Consider the following 24,744-nt stretch of genomic DNA (forward strand, 5'->3'; position numbering starts at 1 on the left):
TGGTAGAGGAGGCAAGGCGGCTTCTGGGGCCTCTTTTATAAGGGCACTCATCCCATTCATGAGGGCTCTGCTTTCACGATCTGATCATCTCCCAAAGGTCCCACCTCCTAACATCATCATACTGGGGACTATGTTTTAACATGTGAATTTGTGGAGGAGACACAAAAACCTTCAGATCATAGCACTTGTTTTTTAAGTCCTCATTAATGTTGGGAGGAGAAGGTCAAGGCGAATCTCAGGATGCAGTCTTTTTAACTTACGTCTTCATAAGGCAAACACAGAGTGTCAGAAATGTTAAGAACTTTGGCTGCATTCTTCTAGTAATCTGTAATCTAAAAGTATTTATAGGATATTTACACTGGTCATTTTTCTGGAGATGACGAAATACAGTGGTGACAGCTAAGATTAGGTTTATGTTCCTTCATTTAGTCATTCATTTTTTTTTGTTGTTAATGAAACTGATGCCATGCTAAATGCTGGCAATGTAAAAATTATTTTAAAAGCATAAACCCCTCAAAGAGTCTACAGATTTGAGTGGGTACACCCATAAAAAAAATTTAGATACAATATAAAATCTATTATTGAGAAATATAACATGCTATTGGAACATAGAAGACGAAGCAGCTAACTGCCAGAAAAAGGCAAGGAGAGGGAATGTGCAGAATGCAACAGAAGCTGGAGAAAGAAGACAAGGAAGTCTTCCTAGAGAAAATGCTGCTTGAGATGACTCTTGAAAGATGAACAGTTTTCACGAGGAAGGCACAAGGTTGGGGGAGATGAAACCAAAGGTTTTAGGTATAAAGTATACTTGGTATTTCAGGATGCTAGAAGACAGTAGACGTAAATCATTGAAGGCTATGTATCTTTCAAAGGAAGTTGTACTGGAAGGCTTTTTGTATGAGAAAATATGAAATCTGATGCAGAGTTTAAAATGAACATTCTGAGGGGGAAACTCAAGAATGAATAACAGATGGAAATAACATAAAAATAGAGAAACCAGCCGGGCACGATGGCTCATGCCTGTAATCCCAGCCCTTTGGGAAGCCAAGGTGGGTGGATCACCTGAGGTCAGGAGTTCGAGTCCGGCCTGGCCAACATGGTGAAATCCCGTCTCTACTGAAAATACAAAAATTAGTTGGGTGTGGTGGTGGGCGCCTGTAATCCCAGCTACTTAGGAGGCTGAGGCAGGAGAATTGCTTGAACCCAGGAGGCGGAGGTTGCAGTGAGCTGAGACTGCACCATTACACTCTGGACATTATTGGAATAGACCAAGCAGAAGAGGATGTGTATCTGAATTAAGGTAGTAGGGGTAGGGAAGAGTTGGACAGATACAAGATAAGTAGCAGAGACGGAATCAGTAGGATTTGGTATATACTGAACAAAATATAGGCAAGGTAGGGGAGCTGTGAAGGATAAGAGAGTGAGAAGGACTTGTATCTTACTTTGATAACAAGATTTCCATAACTGAAATAATAAAGGAAGATGATTCGTTATGTTTTTAAACCTGTATGTGATATCTGTCATCCACATGAAGGCAGCTAGATCTATGAACCCACAGTTCGAAAGAGGTCCAGACTAGAGATGAAGATCTGTCATGGAAGTCATGGAAGGATGCATAAGAGGGAACCAAATATTTAAGGGACAGGCAGAGGAAGGTGAATGAAAAGGAAAGACTAGGTGTGGCAGGGAGAAAACCAGGAACAAGCGGAGTCCAGAACCCAGGTGAGGAATGAATTTCATGGGGGGAATAGTCAACAATTTTTTTTTTTTTTTTTTTTTTTGAGACGGAATCTCGTTCTGTTGCCCAGGCTGGAGTGCAGTGGCACAGTCTCGGCTCACGGCAACCTCTGCCTCCCAGGTTCAAGCAATTCTTCTGCCTCAGCCTCTCGAGTAGCTGGGACTACAGGTGCCCACCACTATGCCCAGCTAATTTTTTTGTTTTTTGTAGAGATGGGGTTTCACCATATTGGCCAGGCTGGTCTTGAACTCCTGACCTCATGATCTGCCTGCCTCGGTCTCCCAATGTACTGGGATTACAGGCATGAGCCACCGCACTTGGCCAAATAGTCAACAATTTTAACTGTCAAAATACGTCAGGTAAATTTGAAGGAGGTGGGGAGGAAGACTGATTTTGTGAGTAAACCATTTAGGAGGTCACGGCAATCCAAACAAACAAAAATACATGCCCATGGGAGTGACAGAATAGAAGCCAAATCACAGTGAATGAAGAAGCAGGCAGGAGGAAGTAGAGACTGCAAACACAGCCTATTTTCCCATAAACTCCTTAAACTCGACCTAGGAATGTGTAAGTCCACTCTCAGAAACCGTAACATCCAGGAATTTTTTCATTGCCCGTAAATGCTGTTGAGCTGAATTTCTTGTAGCAAAGGCATGGGCTGGAAGTGGGAGCACTTCGACCCCCTTTGGGACAACCACCACCATGAGGAGAATGCCTTGATGTTTTGAGTCAGACACACGTGGCTTGAAAACCCAGCTTCTTTACCAGATAGTGACACTGAACAAGCTACTTAACCTCCCTAAAATGATTACCTTTTATTTAAAAATAAGAATAATAATCTACCACCACTCTGGATACACCTCATAACATTTCGATGATGATTAATATAATGTATGTAAAATGTCTACCATAAGTTAAGGTTACAACATAGTTAACTACTATATAGATAACTACTATATAGTTAAGGTTGTCACTCTCTATTTATTATTGCTAACATTCGCAATTGAGAAGTTCTTCCCCTGAGGTGATCTACAAAATCAATAAGGATTCTTGGCAAGTCTCTTGTCTTAGGCACTTTCTGTGCGAAAGCTCATGCTAGTGTGAGTTTTCCTGCAGTCTGCATTCCTTTTACTCTCTTTATAATTTCAAAATCAGTTCAAATATATAGATTTAGCTTGTAACCAAAATCATCTTAAGAACAATTCCTGGACACACCATTTGCAGAATAGCCAAGGTAAAGTAAAAGTTGCCTTTTAAGACAAAAATATAATTTCCTCACCTAAAAAAAAATTTTAAGAGTAAATAACTCATATGAAGGCATGTAAGTAGCTCCCACCTTCTGTGCAATTTCTCTATTTATTTAAATGGACAATATAGAATCCTGTGGTAAGAAGATGCTAAAGTAGTCCCCCCTGAGCCCCATTTTCTAGTGTCCATGCCTTTGGTGCCCCTCCCCCTTCAGTGTTGATGGCACTTGTGCTTCCAACCAGCAGAATACAGCACAGGTGATAAGATGTCACACAACAATTACATTACATGAGATTCCTTTTGCTATCAGACTCTAGCTTGATGAAGTAAGCAGACATGTTGGGGAAGCCTGTGTGGCAAGGTAGCCTCTGGGACCACAGGCAGCCTCCAGCAGTTGAGGGTAGCCTCCAACCAACAGCCAGCAAGAAGCTGGGGCCCTCAGTCCTATAACTACAAAGATATCAATTCTGCCAACAACCTAAGAGAGCTTAGAGGTAGACTTTTCCCCAGTCAAACTTCCAGATGAGGATGCAGCCTAGCTGATACTTTGATTACAGCCATGTGAGACCCTAAGCAAAGGATTCAGCTAACATATGCCTGGACTCCTAATCCATAGAAACTGTGAAATAATAAATGTGTGTTGTTTTAAGCCACTAAATGTGTAGTAATATGTTATGCATGAATGTATAACTAATACAGATCTTATATGGTTACACCATTCTAAAAAGGTGCATTAGAGAGATTTTTTTTTAACATGCAGGAAAAAAGCCATGATCTAAATCAGCAGTGACAGATGATGCACAGTATCAAAAAAATATATATATATATTGTGTTCCCTGACTTGTGGCAGACATGTGTCCATAAGCACTGAGAAATCGGTGTTTGGGGTCCTATGGTGATATATGGCATATGTGGTGACACAACAAATCTAGGCTTTTCCTTGAAACAGGCTTGTAACCAGCATTCAATGTAAAGGCAGTGGAGAGGTCTATGAATGGCATTGACTCCTCTAATAGAGCTGTGGGGTTTTTTGACACCGAGCATCTATTCTTTCCACTTCTGGAATCTTCATTTTCTTCAGTAAATCACCTTTCCTCCACTCTCAGGTCGTTTCTGGAAAAGCTCTCTACCCCAAACACCAGAAGTAGCGGGTGACTTAGGCCTGGCCAATCAGAACATCACATTTTCCTGGCTTCAGTGATTGCTAAAGTTTGTCACATAATTTAAGTCAAGCCACGTGAATCAAGCCAATTAGTGCTAATTCCAGGATTTTCTTCTTATTGCCAGAAAGTGGTGTTTGTTTTTTTTTTTCTCCACTGGATTATAACCTAGGAGGATATAAACCTGGAATTTCTGGCAACCATCTGACTACGCATGGAGCTTGAGAATGGAGCTAGCTCAGATGGAAGTAGAGATTAGAAACTGGGGATGAAGGGGAGAAACCAGGTCCCAAAGATAACATTTGCACTTCTGGATAGAACTCTCCATGAAACCAGATTTACTCCCAGATTCATCCATTATTTGAGCTCAGGCCTTTATCTTTGCTTTTAAGAAACCGAGAAATTCCTAATTTGAGTTTAGTTCAGTTGTGTAAATAGCGTGGTTTCTGGGACATAAGCAACATTGCCTCTATGTCACTTTATGGCTAAGAATAAATCTAACTTCGCAAAGGGAAATACTAAGGGTAAGAAATCGTGGTTCATGTACAAACTGATTTAGCAGACACCAACAGAAGTAACTGCTGGTCATTATGCATCTAAATGCTGAAGAACAGTTTTCTAACTTTCTGCACATAGGTTTTGCAGTGGCTAGTTTTTGTGAGATCGAAACAGAATAAAAACTAAGTAGTTCCAGAAGAACCTAAAGTTCTTATTTTGGTTTTGAAATAGGCTCTGATATTAGAGCTTAAGAAGATACTGCTTGATGTTTCAACTTTGTTTATCCCCACCCCCGCCTCCCTGCAAAAAAAGACAAACAATTTTTGAAATAATATAAAAGTTCTCAAAATCTTTCCATGAACAGCAATGTCTCCTGTGATGATCCTATGCCTGACATCCTTCAGTAAAAATGTATCAAATATTAGGAAATTTCTAGGATAGCAGAAATTCCAGAGTAACAACTGGATGGTATTACTGATGACCAGATGCTAATAAGCACAGGCAAAGTGAATCAATCGAATACCAAACACTCCTCACCCCACCCCAGGGCATGTCCAGTTATTTTTCCCTATACCCAGAACGTTCTTCCCACAATATTTGCACAGCTCTCATCTTCACTTCATTCATGTCTCTGTTTACATGCTTCCTTCTCAGAGAGATCATCCTGTAAAATATAGGACCACCCTGTTAAGGTAGCATTCATCTAATTAATTTGTATCCCCTTATCCTGCTTTATTTTTCTACCTGGCACTTTTCATCACCTGACATGTTATATTTATTTGTTTGGCTGGTGAATATCAGATATGGGTAAGACATGGATGTCTGCTTCATCAGTTACCTATAACTTCCAGAAAGTCGCAGTTTACCTGCAGAATCTAAGTTTTGTGCAATTAACATAGAGTATTTTAAAATCTGTACAAATGCTTTGACAATACTTTCATTACACTATTGGTCAAATTTCAGGAAAGCAGAAATTATTTCAACAGAGGCAATTTATTTAATACAGGGAATTGGTTTCACAGGTACTGGATGTCAAATGAATAGGAAAAAGAATAGGGAAATAGGCCAGAGATTACAACTGCATGAAGCAGCTACCACCCCTAGGGCTGAGGAACCAAAGGGAAGCAGTCAAATTATCAGAAATCGGAAGCGCCACAGAACTGGGCTCAGGCATCTGAGGAGGAGAAACGGTCTGACGGGTGCTATTCCTCTGAGTGGTTTGCAATGAGGCTGGTTCTGGAACACTGAAAGAAGTTACAGACGAGAACCCAAACTGCTGATAGCAGAGTGAAGGGCTGTGCTGGAGAACCCCTAATAGGAACAGTGAGTAAAACAGGAATCAGTAAGTCCCTTCTCACCTCCTCCCATCTTTCAATGTCTTTTTACTGCTCTTTTGGGCATAGGAGAACCTAGGAGAATCCCGCCAACACAGCAGAACTGTAGTTTGCAGAATTCTAAACCCAACATCCAAAGCAGAATCTAGAAGAATGGATTTGAGCTGAGAGATAGTAGTCTGAGAACCAGCACAGATTCCAATGCATTTCTCCAATTTTATCTTCTTAGAAAAGCCAAATTGAAAATGAATGGTACAATGATTAACTCCTGACTGTATTATTACCAGTTCCCTCTTGTAAACTTGGTTGACTTTAATCTGGAGTAACACAGATGAAATTCAGGAAGTCCATGAACCCATGAAATGTCATTATAAATTTTTTTGATATGTCATGATGTATCTTTCCGGACAAGTGAGTTTGTAACATTCATTAAAGTTTCAGAGGAGCCTGTAACCCTCCTAAGATTTGGAATCACTGCCCATGTTCTCATTTGTTCATTATTTAAACTTGCTATTAAACACACAGACAACTTCTAATACTTAGATTCTTTTAATGCCTTAAGTTCACTATTGACTATGACTCTCTTGGTGACAGAGAAAAGAAGCCACTTTGAATCACCTAAAGATAAAGCAGGGGAAGGGAAGGAAATGTATTCAAGGGACCTCGAGCAGGAAAGAAACTACCTACTTTAAGAAGGAGGTGTAGAATAGGACTGTCTCTTCATACATACCATCTAAATAAACTCCATGTGCTCAAAGAGATATTAATATTGCAGAATTATTTTTAATAGTGAAAGTTTAGAAACAAACTAAATGTTCATCAACTGAAGGATGGAAAATGGTATATTAATTAATACAGTTGACTACCATGTAGCAGTAAAAATAAAACAAATCTACATGTATCTGCATAACTCAAAAACATAACATTGAGAAGGAAGGAAAAAAGTTGCAAAATAATACGTTTAGCATTATATCACTTGTATAAAGTTTTAAAACATGCAAAATTATGTTATGTGTAGATTACAGTTACATACGCTTGCAGCAAAAAAAAAAAAAAAAAGAAAACAGAAACACAATGGGAATCATAATTTCCAAGTTTAGATTTGTTTTACCCCAGTGAGTAGAGAAAAGAAAGAAAACAAAAAGGGCTTCCGGGGGATTTCAATTCCCTCTGTCCTGGATGGCTTCTTTAAAATAAATCTTAAGTATGACAAAATGTTAAGATCTGGCAAAGTGGCGATTTGTGACTCTTTGTTATATTACTCTATACTTTTGTGTTTTAAAAATGTTTCATAAACTTAAAAACTAGGAAATGTAAAGGGCACTAAGAACTCCATTAGCAATGACCTAGACCAGCCCTTAGCATAGTTAACATGAGTTCAAAGAGAAGAGGAACTTATAATCACATTTCAGAAACTCCTCCCACTGTAAGGCTCCTTTTCAGAAACAAGACTAGCTCACCTCAGGGGCGGATATGGCAAGAGGGTACCATAGAAGAAAGAAGGGAGATTTACCAAAGAAAAAAGAATGGAAGAGGGAAGAAGAGGAGGATAATATCTCCATGATATTTTTATACATAAATAAATAAACAACACACAAACACACAGGTAAGAATATTCCTCAGGAAGAACTAAGATACATGAAAAAAGATCTTATTAATTTTGTAGTTCCTGTCTAGCTCTGGCTTCTTCCCCTTTAGGCTGGGTAATTGAAAAAAAGATATCCCTGCTCTTACTTTTTATAGGGCAAGGAAAACTTCTGAGCTTTTGAAAAAAAAAAAAAATCATTAAGTGATTCCACTAATAAAGAAATTTTTTTTATTCCTTGAGAATTGTTAAAATGGGATTTAAGCTTATCTGGAGGATAACTTGCTTCTAATTCCTCTAATCCATTCCTAATTATGTTAAGAATAGAAAAAAAAAGGACTTAATTTTCTTATTTTGAATCTGTCCTTCAAAATGTTCCAGTATTCTATCATAACAACATCCAGAAGTCAAAGTAAGGATTGAATCATCTGATCATTTGTATCTTACATATTCTAATGTCTGTCCACATAGGATTTTGTTATATGCCTGAAATTTCCTCCAAAAATGACATAAAACTGCAAAACAAGTAACAATGGGAATAATCATCCTCTCACCTTAAACGTTAAGGCTTTGAAAACTGTATGTCAGCTGCTAACATGTTTATTAATATGTACCCTTGCCAAAACATGCAAATCAAAATATCAAGAAAATTAACTTTATAAAGCTTTCAGAAAACAGATTCTGAAGCAGCCACAGAATATTAAACCTTTTTCCCTGGACAGTTCTGGATAACCAAGGAACATGATGGCAAATACCATCAAATGAGGGACTAACAAATGAAGATAAATTTAACTAGGCATAGGCTTACTTTCAAGAAAGCACTTATGCAATGGAAAAGCAAAGTTCCAGTATTGCAAAGGAAGGAAAGGTGGAATGCAACATTTGACATGCAGTAGTATATCCTGTAGAAAAGATAAGGCCTCTATGATTTGTGAATCAGCTATATTATCTGATACCATTTAGTCTCAATTGCCACGAGCAATCCCGATAATACTGACAGAAGAAAATACCTTCAATCCGCAAAGGGTTGAAATCAATCAACAACTAAGAACACTGTAGGATTTTCCCTTCCATGTTACATTAGCCTAGTAGAGTAATCTGGTTGAAAAGTCAAATATCACCATGATTTCAAAGCCTGTTGTTCTGTATTTTAAGTACGTTCCGAGATTGTTTCTAAAGTTCTATATGCCAATGTGCTTGGAATACGTTAATTCCATTAGCAGGCTATTTCAGGAAATAGTGAGCATATTTCTTGGAAACAAATATATGTGGTTAAAAAACAGCTTCAAAAAAAGCATGAGGTGAAAAACTGCAAACAAAGATGATTTTTAAATGCAATTAGAACTCCTTCCCATCACATATCAAAGGTGTCATAGCTGCTTCTCTACTGAGAAGGTGGTGTTTTGGATTTGAGTCTTTAAACCAAAAAGCCTATCTTGGGATGACACTATAAGTAGTCTCTCTGCCTCTTAATCATCGGCAACTGCTAAATGAAGTGTATCTATTTTCTCTGTTACATTACTATTGGCAACCAGGTCCTTAGTAAGTGCCCAGAAATGTTTCCATGGTTACAAAAAGCATTCAGCATCCCTCTCGTTTTGGGCCAATTTAGCTTAAAATCTATTGTGGAGAAAAATATGGCACATTAAGAAACATAAAATCCAGATACAACATTATGAAAAGAATTCAAGGTTAAATGGGAAAAGCGAGCTTGACAAGGCTTTTTAAGACGTGCACATAAATCACCGATTAAAATGCTGCTTTTCCCTAGCGTATTTCCTAATACTGCTCTTCAACAGACTGCAAAGCAGCCCATGTACTATGGCTTACATCACCTCATAGTATAAAGGAACAAATGAGTGCATGAGGAGTGAGTGCATGAGGAGTCTTCCAGACTGTTAACCCATCAGTAAAATCAAAAACAAAAACAAAACAAAACAAAACAAAAAAACAGGTGTTTTAACACCCATACAGCTGAGAGTCCAATCACGTATCCTAGTTTTATAGGGCCCTCAGGGTACTTAAATATTTTGAAGAAAGAGAAATAAGAGCTTTTGTTCAATGGCTAAAAGGCATTTGAAGTAAATTAGTGGGCTCTATCACATCAGCAAGAGAGAGAAATGGAAGTTCCCTAGAGGCAACTTAGGCAAGCTCCTCCATCTATAAAGCTGTGAGTGAATCGGGCCGAGGCTGTCTCATTCTAAGCCCATGCTGCATTCCCAATTCCCACTGCCACCACAGAGCCAGGGCATTAAAAACATTTTTGCATCCTCTGGAACAGAATAAACAAGTGATATAGGCTTCTGCACAGTCTGAAGGAGAGGCCCGTGGCTTATACTTGTGTATACTTGTCTGTTCCCCACAATGCTTTGTACGTGGTAGGTGTTCAATATATATTTGATTGGTTAAAAGGGGCCATAGTATAACACCTCTCTTTATAGAGAAATGTTCCTCCTCATATCTACTTACACACCCACACCACTCTTTATCATTTTCTACTGCTCTTATTTTGCCTGTGAAATGGAAAGAAGTGGGTGGAATTCAAAGTCATAATGCTGTTTAAGGACTAAGGTGAAAACTTCCAGGAAGATAAAGGGAGCATACTTTTCCCTCTTCTTCCCTCTAAGTACCACCCTAAACCCTAGACATTGTCTATAAAACGGAGATCAGAAGACTGAGAAGTGCAGAGAAGAAGGCAGAATGGATAGGAACCTTGGGACTCAAGGAACAACACAGTCGTGAGTTCCCTGGGCTCTTTTACCTCATATGTCCCAGACCTGAAGCTGAAGAAGCTGGCAACACAAAAATGCCAATGTACACCGACCAAAACAAAAGTCTCAATAAAGGCTTGCTGTCTCTGCCCAAAGGACTAGGAAAGGGACAGCCAAGTAAGACAGAAAATGTTTAGATAGGACCTGCTCTACTCCAGCCAAACAGCACAGAAAAAAATTGTGTCCTCATCTTCACCCACAACAACAAGGCCACATAGGGAACCTAGACTTCCATCTTCACCAATCTGTAATGAGGCAACCCAATACTCTCACAAAGCATGCCAGACAAGGCCAAGCTAGGAACCAGAACTTCTATCCCTGATGCCAGAGGTGAGTATCCCCCACCCGCACAGTGTTCACTGGAGACCATCTGGGAAGCCTCGTCTTCCACCCCTGCCTGGAAGTCATGAGGCACACCTCCCCCTCCCCACTTAGGTGATGTCAAAGGAGGTCTAGCAGAGACCCAAGACTTTCACGAGAGCCCAGTGGTAATGAGGCCACCCACACCGCAGGGTCAGTGGAAACCACATGATAAGACGGAACTCCCATCTTAACTATCAGCATTAATGAAGAGCACCTCTTCAAGGGTCAAAGAGGCCAAGAGGGGAACCTCATCTTCTACCTCCACAGTAATGAGGTGGTATCCCATTGCATGCCAGAACCATGTCACAGACTCTTTATGGCATGTCTTTTTGGTGGAACAATGACAAAATAATGATAATTATTTCTCTTTATATGTTCACATTCTCTTAGGTTCCTTCTTACAAGCTACTATAATAGTTCTCCAATATTCTCCCCTCCAATTTAGCCTCCAAACTGATGCTAAAGTTATCCTTCTATATCAGAGTTCTGTGGGTGTTACCCTTGATTAAGATCTTTCTAAGATTCCCAACTGTTCACAGGATTACATGGTTTGCCTCTGTGTCCCCACCCAAATCTCATCTTGAATTGTAATCCCCATGTGTGGAGGGAGGGACCTGGTGGGAGGTGATTGGATCATGCAGGCAGTTTCCCCCATGCTGTTCTCATGATAGTGAGGGAGTACTCATGAGATCTGAGGGTTTAAAAGTGACACTTCCCTTTTGCTCACTCTCGCTTGTGTGCTCTCTCTCTCTGTCTCTCCTGTTGCCATGTAAGATGTGCCTTGCTTCTCCTTCACCTTCTGCCATAATTGTAAGTTTATTCAGGCCTCCCCAGCCATGCAGAACTGTGAGTCAATTAAAGCTTTTTTCTTTATAAATTACCCAGTCTCGGGTATGTCTTTAAAGCAGTGTGAAAATGGACTAATACACAGGATGAAGGCTAAATTCTTAACACAAAATCAAAGACCTTTCCAATCATACCCTTAGCTCTAGCCTCATGATCCATCCCTGAAAATGTCAGGCTTGTTCACATGTCAGCATTCATGACATTTCCTCCAATTGGAATGCCTTTCTCCTTCCATTCACCTATTAAATTCTGACTCATCCTCACAAGAATCTTATCTGATCACCTCTGACAAAATCATCACAAAAGTTATCATGTACATAACTATAACTTCTCACGAACTTTTTTTATAGGATTGGTTACATATATCTTACACATCACAGAACTCTTCAATGGAAGACCAATATGTTCTTTACACAATTATCCCTCAGCCCAAACATGCTACCCAGTTTAATAAGAATGTCCAATTCAATTTCACAGTGTAGTGTTAAGTATATAAACTCTATGTTCCAGCTTCTACGTAAGATGTAGACAGTTGGAAATAATGCTCCCACTCTTTAAACAACAACAAAATTTCTTTAGGGTAGGGGCTTGTTGGTTACACAGTTTTGTCAATATTGGCTCCATCTTTAACATTGTCTCCTCTTTTTGCCTATGCATCAGAGAGTGTCTCTCTTTTCAGGCTTTTGTCCCTTTCCCAGGAAAAGCCTGCTATTATGCATTACTTATTGTTTGCTAGTGTGATGTGGTTGAGTTGGAGGTTGTGTTTCCTGCTGTTGTAGAGTGCTCTCGGTCTTAGGCAATTGCTGTGTTCCTATGTCTTGAGGTTAGGACATTGGGGAAGGGTAGCTGATATGTTTTGGCTGTGTCCCCACCCAAATCTCATCTTGAATTGCAGTTCCCATAATCCCCACGTGTGGTGGGAGGGACCCAAAGGGAGGTAATTGAATCATGGGGGTGGTTTCCCCCATGCTATTCTCACAATAGTGTGTAAGTTCTCATGAGCTCTGATGGTTTCACAAGGGACTTCCCCCTTTACTCAGCTCTCATTCTTCTTGCTGCTACCATGTGAAGGATACATTTGCTTCCCCTTCCACCAAGACTTTAAGTTTCCTGAGGCCTCTCCAGCCCTGTGGAATTATGAGTCAATTAAACCTCTTTTCTTTTTAAATTACCCAGTCTCAGGCAGTTCTTGATAGCAGCATGAGAATGCACTAATACAACAGCAAATCCTGTTGCTTTCAGACCATAGGTAAAGACATGTTAAAGTGAGTAAGCAGAACAGAATAAACACTTCTATCCCTGGGGAAGGGGCAGGAAAAACTCCTGGGGTCAGACCACTGGAGATTCCCCTGTCTCCGGGGAGAGAGGCAGGATTACTGAGAATGTCCTAACCTCAAGACATAGGAACACCGCAATTGCCTAAGACCGAGAGCACTCTACAACAGCAGGAAACACAACCTCCAACTCAACCACATCACACTAGCAAACAATAAGTAATGCATAGTAACAGGCTTTTCCTGGGAAAGGGACAAAAGCCTGAAAAGAGAGACACTCTCTGATGCATAGGCAAAAAGAGGAGACAATGTTAAAGATGGAGCCAATATTGACAAAACTGTGTAACCAACAAGCCCCTACCCTAAACACAATGTAGTAATAGAGAATTTTGAAGCCTGTATTGCACTGAGATGAACAATAACAACAAAACAAAAACCCAACTCAAATGCTGACTAAACTGACTCAACCCCCTCACACTAAACACCCTGCATTAGACAAGACTTGCTCACTTCCAGGCAAAAAATATCACAAACTTTCCCTACATATAATGTTCTATTTTCAGTCATAAATTACAAGACAAACAAAAAAGAAACAAAGAAAAACATCCTGTCAAGAGACAAAACAACCAAGACAGCCAAACTCAAATATGACTCAGATATTGGAACTATCAGACAAGGAATTTTAAAATAACTGTGATTAATATCTTAAAAAGCCATAATGAAAAGGGGGGAATGTACATGAAGTGATGAGCAGAGGGACTGAAACTATTTTAAAATGCAATCAAATCAAAATGCTAGAAATGAAAAACATGGTAACAGAAATAAAAAAGGCTTTTGTAGACTTGATGCTGTCAAAGAAAATATTAGTAAACTTGAAGATGATATGTTAGTAGGTACTACCCAAACTGAACTACAAAGAACAAAAAAAAGTAATGAAACAAAGAAAAATATCTGAGAGCTGTGGGACAATACCAAACAATCTAATATTTGTATAACCGGAATACCAGAAGGAGGAACAAGAGACAATGGGGTGGAATAAATATTTGAAGACATGATCACCAAAACTTTTTCAAAAGTAATGAAAGCATTAAACCCACAGACCTAATAAGCTTAGAAAACACAAGAAAAACAAATACCAAAACATACACATGCATGCATGTCTATGCACAAACACTCCTAAACACACTCTACTGAAGACCAAAGATAAAGACAAAATCTTGAAAGCTCTAAGTGAAAGAAACACATATTACATGCAGAAAAATGAAGGAAAGTATTATAGCAAGCCATAAGATAGTGAAATGGCAATCTTAAAATGCTGAAAGAAAATGACTGTCAACCAACATTCTATACCTAGCTAAAATATTTTTCAAATAATTGAGAAAATTTTTCAAGCAAAAGCTGACATAATACTTTAGCAGCATATATACCGTATAAGAAATATTAAAATGAAGAATGCTTCAAATTGAATAAATGAAGGTAATAAATAAAAATGCTTAAATATTTTTAAACATAAATGTCAAGCATTTTTCAAAGAAAAATTGAGATAATTCATTAGTGGTATATGTTCATGTGGCATAAATGAGGTAAATATAATCTTTTTATCTTTTTAAATTTTTGGTTTTGAGGAGGGGTTTTTAAAAATTATTTTTAGAGATGGGGTCTCAATCTGTCACCTAGGCTGGAGTGCAGTGGCACAATCACAGTTCACTGCAGCCTTAAACTCCTGGGCTCAAGCATTCCTCCCGCCTCAGCCTTTTTTTGTCTTATTTTAACCATTCTAAGAGATAACCAATAGTCTAGGGCAAAGCAGTATCAGTGTATTATACGTTTATTGCATGTATAAGACTAAAATATATGACATCAATAAAACAAAGGATAAGCAGGAAGAATTGAGTACACTGTTGCAACATCATCAAACTATACATGAAATAGTACAGTATTATTTCAAGATAGACTGAAGTTAATTAAAGATCCATGCATTAGGGATCCTAGGATGACCATTAAGCCTTTTTTAACATGAGCCCAGAGTGGCTATATAATGAAATCATAAAAATACTCAATACAAAGAAAGCAGAAAAATTAGGATAAAAGAAACAAAGAACAGATGGAACAAACAAATCAATCTAGCAAGAAGACAGATTTTAATTCAGCAATATCAACAATTATATTAAATACAAACAGTTAAAACAAATTAAAAGTGGAAGCTTGTCATATTGGACTAAAAAGTAAGACCCAATTACATGCTATGTACTAGAAACCCACCATATAAAATAGGTTTAAAGTTAAAGAATGGAAAAGAATATATCACGTCAGCACTAATCAAAAGAAAGTTGGAGTAGCTGTATTAATATCAAAGTAGAATTTAGGACAAGAAATATTACTAGAGGTAAAAATGATACATTACATAATGACAAAGAGGTCAATTCACCAAGAAGATACATATTTCTAATACGTGTACATACTTAACAGAGCTTCAAACTACGTAAAGCAAAAACTGATAGAAATAAAAAAGAGAAATAGCCAAATCCACAATCAGAGTTACAGACTTCAATACTCCTCCCTTACTGATCAACAGAACAAAATCAGTACGCTAAAAAAAAAAAAAAAAAAAAAAAAAAATTGAGAGACAAAGTATTAGAAAATCTGAAAAACAGCCTCAAAAAACTTGTAATTTATAGAATACTCTCTCCAGTAACAGAATATACAATCTTTCCAAGTGCACATGAAATATCCAACAATTCAGGACAGGGTAATAAAACAAACCTTAATTAATTTTTAAAAACTAAAATAACGGAAAGTTTGTGCTCAAGCCATAATGGAATAAAACTAGAAATCAACAACAGAAAAATATATAGAATATTCCCAATATTTGGAACTTAACCAACACACTTTTAAATAACCAATGCAGTAAAGAGGAGTAACAAGGGAAATTAGAAAATATTTTTAATTGAATGAAAATAAAAACAAAATACATTAATACTTATTAGATACAGCTAAAGCATTGCTGAGAGGGAAAATTATACATCCATAATAGAAAATAAGAAAGAACGAATTATTCCCAAAGCAAGAAAAACAAAGAAAATAATAATAACAGAAATTAATGAAATCAAGCACAGAAAAACAATAGAGATAAATTAATTAAACCAAAAATGAGATATTTGGAAAAAACACAGATAGGTAGGTGGATAGACAAATAATCCTCTAGCCAGAAAGATCAACAACAAAAAAAGACAAAAAGTACCAATATCGAGAAATAATGGGAGAAATTACTATAAATCCTAACAACATTTAAAAAGTAATTAACTACTATGTCCATAACTTCAACAACAGATGAAATGAAAAAATTTGAAAAACTCAGTGCCAAAAAATCACTTAAGAAAAAAACAAATAACTAGGTTACCCTTATACCTATTAAATAAATGGAGTTTATGTTTCAAAACCTTCCCACAAAGAAAATCCCAGGCTCAGAAGGCTTCATTGAAAAATTCTAGCAAACATTAAAAAGTAATAATTGTACACAAATTTTTCTAGCTTATAGGAAAGGAAAAACACTTCACAACTCATTTTATGAAGTCAACATTACCCAGAACCAAAGATATTGCAAGAAAACTACAGACCGATATCCCTAATAAAAATAAATGGAAAAAAATCTCTAGCAAAGACTAACAAATCAAATCCAGTAATACATTAAAAGAACACCATAACATGACCAAGTGGATTTTATCCAAGCTATGCAAAATTGGCTCAACTTTCAAAACATAGTGTAATTTATTTCAACATACTAAACAACAAAATCATACGATCATCTCAACAGATGTGAAACAGCATTTGACAGAATTTAACATCCTTTTTTGATAAAACTCTCAGGAAGCTAGAATACAAGGGAACTTCACCATAATAAAGAGCATCTACAGAAGCCTGCACCTAACTACTGAGTATAATAGAGAAAGACTGAAAGATTTAACACTGTTTAAGATTGAGGCAAGGATATTCACTCTCACCAGTCTTATTTAACATGATAATAGAAGCCCTATCCAGTGTAATCAATCAAGAAAAAGAAATAATAGACATTGATATTAGAAATAAATAAATAAAACTGGAGACAACAGAAATATTCCTCAACTGATCAATCAACAAACTGGTGCATTCATTCAATGGAATATGATTCAGCAATTAAAAAGGGAAAACTACTGAAACACACAACACCATGGATGAATCTCAAACGCGTTATGATAGGCGAAAGAAGCTGGACTCAAAAGATGACAAACTGCGTAATTCCATTTATATGACATTCTGAAAAAGATAAAACAGGAGAAGCTAAAAATGTATCCACACGTGTCTGGGGCTGGAATAGGGAAAGGATTGACTAAAAAGGAATGTAGGAGAATTTTCTGACATAACAAAACCATTTTATACTTTGGTTGTGGTGGCTACAAGACTGTGTCTATTTGTCAAAAAGCATAGAACTATCCACTAAGGATGAATTTTATTATAGTAAATTATACCTTTAAGAGGAAAAAAAAGAATACGTGTATGTGTAAATGTTAGAATGAGACTGCCTGAGCTCTGCTTCTTCCTATAATAAATGTGGATATTGGGTAGGTTCTCAAACTCTCTCACCATCAATTTTCTCAACTGTAAAGTGAGAGTAATAACAATCTACCTCTTAACGTTGTTAACTTTCCTTGTTGCTGTTCCATCGTTAATTATTATTTGATCTCCTACCCAACACTGTGCTCGTTGTTAAGAAAACACAGATGAATCTATGGCATGGTCCCTGACTTCCTGGAGGCTCCAATCTAGTCAATAAGCATCTCTGGAAAGGCCAAATGAACACAATTGTTTTACTGCCATTAGATTTTACAATTACAAAAATTAGCAAAATTAGTGGTATGCCAAATTCACATCAATTTCAAATATAGTTCAACCTTTTCAAGAATGTTCTAAAATAGGAATCAAAATTTCAACTCAAATCTAAGAAATTTGACGGCTGGCCCAGATATTTCTAGAATATTTCTATAGACAATTTTAAAAGACTCAAAATTGCAGTTATCTACAGCTTATCAGGTTCAGAAAGAGTATCAGCCTACCTCATTTTCACTAATTTATTCTAGCATTTCAATGTTACTTTAATTTGAATAAAAGTTTCAAGAGAGCATTATGAGAAGAATATGAAATTGTGTTTCCTTATATGCCAAGGCTTCATATATCTGGATAAAACTTTTCCCTAAAAAGACAAAGCTAATAGGAATCATGGAAAATGAATGAAGGGACTATGAGGTATTCCAGAAAAGTCTGCTCTCTCCAACAAGAGGGACATTAATAACTTTGTCTTTACATCACATAAATGACTCACCAATCTGTGTGACTTATATGTGCATTACAACTACACACCATGCACACATGCCCAAATCCCTTCTGTGCATATCATTTACCTCTGTCCCTTAACCAGGTGGAATGTCCTTACTTCAAGGTTAGAGTATTAGAGGCATGAGAAATTCATGCTGGAACATACCACAGCTACTTTTAGAGAGTTAATTACATTTTTATCATATTCAATATACATTTATTGAAGGCCCAATATGTGCTCAGTTCTCACAGCATAAATCTTTATAGGCAGTTTTTATTAAATGTGTCCTTACCATTCAGAGCTAAAAGAAAATCAAGTTATTCTTATTTCAAAGATTTCCTATCCACTGTCATCTCACATCACATCTCAGTGAAACACTGTGAGAAGTGTTCTTGGAGTGTTATCAACTAAAAATTCTGCAATAAGTATGGCTTTTTGCACAGGATTTCACACTGAATAATATAGTAACATCTAGAAATTCCTAACCTAGAAGAAAAAAAGAACATTTTACAAGATATTTTTAAAAGCATGACATGTGCACAAGGGGCTTCTCAAACAGAATCCACAGACTCGTTTTCACCATTTCACTTGCTCAGAACTATTGTTTTGAAATATGGAACTCCCAAATGTGGATCTTCCAAAGCTTTATATATTGAAAATATTCCTAAGGATTATATCTCTCAATCAGAAGCCAGCACGTGGGAAGGTATAAGAGAGAGAAAAGTAAAATCCACATGATAACTAAAAACAAGTCAAAATAAAATAAGTAGAAATGCTCTTTGGAGGAACGCAGAGAAAATGATGACTGGCTAGCTTACCTTGCTTTTTTCCATTAACAGTTTCTAAAGTACCAGGGAGCTGGCTGTCAAAGCCATGTTGAAGGCTACTTCTTTGCTTTTCAAGGTGATGCTCTTCCTCCGCAATAGAAGAAAGCACATGTGGTAACTTGTGGTCATCACTGGCCCAACTGGGCCACTGGGACATTGTGGAACATGAGTCCTTTGCATGTTGGCTAAGCCTTGGGCTTGAATTTTGGGCAGAGTCCTGCAAATCACTATTACAACATGAGAAATGATCCACTTCAAGAAACAAGGAATTTGCATCCTCTTGACTCCAATCATTGTCTTGTTCTTCATCTTCAAAGTACGTTTCCTGCATCTGAATATTATCTAAGTCCTGATCTAGTTTGTCACTCAATTTAGAGTCTTGTTTGCTTATGTTAACCAGCGAAGCAGATAACATATCTCCTGCTTGCTGGAGAGCTTCATAAACCCGAGAAATCCAGGAAGAGAAAGGCTGGAAGAAGTTCTGAGCATCCTGAGACGCCATGGCCAACACCATGGCCAGCTATCTGATGTCTACAGTGTCCAGTTGTTCAGTTCCTTCAGTGCTCTGAATTGAATGTGAACTATAGAATAAGCATGTTGAGAAATTAATTTGGAGGTCTCTTAATGGCTGTGAATATTTCACTCTCAAAACTTCCAGCTGAAACAGAGGAAAGAAATACTTACACCTGTTAAAGTTACAACCTCAGACCCATCACCAGATACTTACAGACAATGTCAAATAGCATTTGGGCACAAAAAGGGATCATCATGGAAATCTTAAAATGTTAAATAAAAATGACTGTGAAAGTCTAGATGTAGATTATTTCAATGCCTATTCACCTCCACAGCCATGTGGAAAACTTCCATTAGCAGTAATGGGTTCTGTTCACGTGGACTGAGAGGAGTCTATTGCCATAGACCATCCTTAACAGTGTGAAAAGGATAAATGAATCTTCATTAAGATCCAGTTGGGCCTGACATTTCGAAACGCAAAAAAGGTTGGATGTTTCATCTACAGACCTGCAGATCCCAGAGAGCTGACTAATAAGCATCTCTGCTTTATGACACTAAAGTTTATACTTGCAAAGGAAGTATGTGTCTGGAATTAAAAAGCTTTAAACAAATCTTAAAATAGGATTTTATATTTTTATGCAATCTCTAGAAATCATATCTATTCTTGGGGAGCAATCGCTGAAAAACTGAGGGTGGCAAATGGATTATCTAGCTTACTGGAGGCATGTCCCTGGAATCTCATTGCTTTTGTCTATGTTCCAACCTTCCGAAGACAGATAGCTCTCCACAATCTTTCAGACTCGTAAGTCACACTTCATCCCACAAGATTCACAGCCTGAAGGAAGCAGCTCCAGGATATCGACAGAACCACAGGACACTATAAAGACCCCAGAGCTAAATATTTATACTTACATGTATACGTGCATACAATGTATACATACGCATATGTGTGTATATATCTTATTGCTATTACAGTGTTCATCAACAGCTTAAGATGAATGTTACAAATGACTAGTGGGCCTAACTCACTGCTTAAACTTAATTACCCAATATCTTGTATAGCAATAACTTCCTTTTAACTAAATCTACTAGCTGTCCCTTAGTCTCTTGACCTCAGCCACTGCGTGTGATATGACTACTTACATTCTAAAACTTTTTTATTAGCCATTCCTGGATGCATTGACTTATTCAATAAACAAATATTGATTATCTATTAAATGCTGGCACAATGCCAGGGATAAGGTACTCCTGAGGGCTTTGTCTCAATAAGAGTCCACATTTCAGTTAAAGGGAAACTGAGCTCTCCCCATTTCCCCCTTATGCTGAATAATTCATGTGTCGCTCTTTCAGGCTCCTCGTCTTCCCACCACCTACATGTATACAACCAAATCTTGTCCTATGGCTTCCCTTCCTTATTATATTCACCAGCTGCAAGAGTAGGCCCATCCCTACATTTCAATTAACACCTTTTTGAAACTCCAAAATAGACATCTCCAGCCTTTGCTCAATTTTTCTTTCCAGACTTATATCTGTGGCTGTCAAAGCCAGTGATTCTCAAACTCTGGTGTGTCAGAAACACCTAGCGAGCTAATAAAGAACACAAAGGCCCAGGTTGGTTGAAGGAAAAGGGCCTAGTCTGAACCCTGGGATTTTTGGCAAGTACTCCAGGTGAGTCTGACACTCTCAGAAGTTTGAGAAACATTGATAGACTTGGATGTCTCACTAAATTCTCAAATTCAGCTCATCCAAACCTAGTGTATCACTTTGCTACAAGCGTTCATCACTCTAGACTCACAACATGGGTGATTGTGAATTTCTCTCTTCAACACTCCCTTCTTCCATTCCAAATTCTGTTAGTTTTTGGTCTTCAAAGTTTCTCTTTCATCATATTTTGTACAGTTATCACATTTCCCACACTCTAGTTCCCTCAGATACTACATACCTAGTTCGCCTCATACTGTCTTCTTACCCAGACTCAATTCATTCTGTTTGCTCACCATAACCTGATTTTATATGAGGTTTACGCCTGTCTCCTCCTCTAGAATGGAGGCTCCCTGGATGGCAGGGGTTGTCTGTTTTGTTCTCTATTTTATCCCCATTGCCTAGAAGTGTGCTGAGCATACAGTGAATTCTCAATAACAAATCGTATTAAAAATCATGCAAAAAACAACACCTAGCATATATAATGTACTCAATAAATTTGTTAAGTTAATGGATAAATTCTGTCCAGAAGTGTCAAAAGGATGTTAAAGAATGTTATCACATAAGTTCCCTGCATAGTAACAACAGTAAAGATCCTTTTGCCATTTGTTACATCCCATTTCACCAAAGTTTTTTTGTTTTTTTTTTTTTTCTCTGCAAGTATTTTGTATAAGTTACTAAGCTTCAGCACATCACAGATTCACAAGGTTCTCTCTGAGATTCCAGTGGCTTTAGCTCCCACAGCCATCTTTTTGGTACCTTAAACTTTTTAAGCCAGAAATGACACATTTTTCCTTAATCATTCTTCAATCATTCTATTACACACGAAAAAACTTTGAGTTTTTTGTTGTTGTTTTTCTGAATTTTTTAATTTTTTTTATTTAAGTTCTGGGATACATGTGCAGACATGCAGGTTTGTTACATAGGTATACATGTGCCATGGTGATTTGCTGCACCTATCAATCTGTCATCTAGGTTTTAAGCCCCACATGCATTAGGTATTTGTCCTAATGCTCTCCCTCCCCTCGCCCCCCACACCCCAACAGGCCCAGGTGTGTGATGTTCCCCTTCCTGTGTCCATGTGTTCTCATTGTTCAACTCCCACTTTTGAGTGAGAACATGCGGTGTTTGGTAGAAAACTTTGTTTTCATATGCAACCCAAAATCTCTGAATTTGAGCCAGCATCTTCTTGTTGAAATCTTCAAATCAGTACAGCTCATATTCTTGGCCTCATATCCCCTTGGTTTCTATAATCTCCTTCATCAAAACAAAAATGAAAAAATTCATTTTTTACAAAAATTGACAGTTCATCAAAATGGCAATTTTTATAAAAAATGAATTTTCATCATTCTCCTAGTTTTAAAGAAAAAAAAGCCATTATGGTTCCCTATTACTTACACTGCAAAGTTTGAGCACTGGTGCTGTCAAAATCACTACTCATTTATGTTTGTTGATATAGTGTTTTTTAAAAATTAATTTGAATGTTTCCAACTCAGTATAATCTTCACCTCTCCCTGTTGTTTACAATCCACTTGCTTCACTCATTTCTATGTGGCCTGCCCGACCCCTCGATGCATTTGAATTTCCAAGCCCCACCCTATAGGATAAAGTTCAAATTCTTTACTATGGCATACAAGAGGAGAAATGCTCAAAAAAACAATAATAATCATGATCAGCACCATCCAACTGGACTTAGTGCTGGGGAGATCCTAAAGGCTTCCTGCGAAGTGTAAACACTTTAATTGCTGAATCACTGGGTCTGAGGAGGTCTAGAGGTGCAAAAGGACACTGGAAGGGGCTTCGGATCGGTGGCTATTTATCAACCAGCTCGGAACTAATTTCAGGACAACAGCAACTCATGGAGCTCTGCCTTTTGTCCTCACTGAATACCTAGCGGTGTCTGAGCTGTCCCCAGTAACGCTGCCGCACCATGAGAACTCAGCCTTTCCTTACCACTCCTCGCTGTAAAGTCCTATGCGCCAGTCTCACTGACACACGAAGCATTTTCCAAAGTGACTGTGCTGTTTCCTGACTTCTGTTTGTTTTGCCCAGGATGACTTCTCTCCCTAAACTGCCTGATACTCATTTTTTATGAGGAAATGTTTATTGCTTCCTCTGTCAACTCTTCATCTACATCAAAGGTGTGGCCTCAGAGTGCTTTGAATGTGCCTTTATGATATAATGTTTCACTCGGTATGATGGATATTTGTCAGTCTTCCTCTTCCAATGGACTGGGAGTCCACAAGTGCTAGGGCTATGCTTATACTTTGTAGCTCCAAAATCCACACAGGGCAGGGGCTCTCCATGTTCCATGAATGAATGAATGAATGAATGAACAAAGTTACTAGTGAAAACATTTAAAGCTAAGTAAACCTGATTCCTTTCTATTTATTCATCTCTAAAGTGGCATTAACGCACTAGATGACTTCTAACACCCTTTCTGCTCCGAAACCCAAGAATTTGCCATTGTGCGCCACAGAACATTGTAATATTTAGGATGGATACAACCAGAAGCAAGATGCCTTTTCATGGAATAGTTCTGTACTTCTTTGTCAATAACCATTGTTAGATGATCCCAGAATAATTGGAAAGAAGCCAAATCTCAGTCTCTATATAAAACAGTGTCCAGTTGTTATATTCTAAAATACTCAAAAAGGAATGAAACCTACAGCTGGAATCTGAAAAGCTACCTAGTTAGCAATACCAGAGATCTTTCATTTTATACTAAATCAGCCTAACACCAAAGAGGGCCAGCACTGGCAGGGTAACCATGGAGATATCTTTGTGGCTTAGGTAAATTTCAACTTGATTGGCAGAGCACACCAAGGATAATAATGCCAGATATATACTGTATCCTACTTCTTTGGTGGCTTTCTTACAGCTAACAAGAAGACAAAGTATCTTCTGATATTTTAGAAAACACACACACCCAAACACACACACACAAACACGAAAAGTAGAAAAAAAAGTCCAGTCCCCTGGATTAGAAGGAAAAATACATTTAAGGTCTTATCATATCTGAGAAGGCCCATTATTACAATTGAAATGGTTCATGATATCTCACTATTATGAAAGTATAAAATAAGACAACAAAAAAAGATGGTGTGTGTGTGTGTGTATGTGTGTGTGTGTGTTTAACATTCAAGCTTCTATCACAAACATGACCTGGGAAGATTTACAAAATATTGAAGTACTCAGAATAAACTGGCAATCTAAGAAAGAATTAGTAGCAATTGATAAAGATTTTAAAAAGCCATAAATAAATACATTCTTAAAGGCTACTTTTTTAAAATCTTGGTTTAATTAGAATTCTATTTTAATTAAGATCATTTTATACATAGGAAATGACTAAGCAGTAAATATTAAAGAGTTGTGTTTCTGTAGAAAGAAAAACTATCAAATTCCTGAACCATATGTTTTATCAAATATTTTGATTGTTCTCACCAAAGCTAACTGTGAACAGAGAAGAGGTATTCCATCCCAGAATAACAATGCTCATAGTCCTTTAAGGGCTGTTAGTTAAATCTTTCCAACCC

The 24,744-nt window shown here is 37.6% G+C and overlaps 1 protein-coding gene across 4 annotated transcripts in view; it reads right to left on the reverse strand.

Moving 5' to 3' along the window:
- The window catches only part of SYT16 (synaptotagmin 16), a 307,169-nt gene that overhangs the window by 101,639 nt on the left and 180,786 nt on the right, over nt 1-24,744 (reverse strand). The window contains exon 3 of one of the 4 annotated variants that reach the window (XM_055289152.2): nt 18,986-19,652. The exons of the other annotated variants lie outside the window; for them this stretch is intronic. Within the exon in view, the coding sequence (XP_055145127.1) occupies nt 18,986-19,508 (523 nt within the window). The 5' untranslated portion in view covers nt 19,509-19,652. The remainder of the gene's footprint in view (nt 1-18,985; nt 19,653-24,744) is intronic. 4 annotated transcript variants of the gene reach the window in all.

This window comes from Symphalangus syndactylus, chromosome 8 (genome assembly GCF_028878055.3).
Source record: "Symphalangus syndactylus isolate Jambi chromosome 8, NHGRI_mSymSyn1-v2.1_pri, whole genome shotgun sequence".
Classification (NCBI taxonomy): domain Eukaryota; kingdom Metazoa; phylum Chordata; class Mammalia; order Primates; family Hylobatidae; genus Symphalangus; species Symphalangus syndactylus.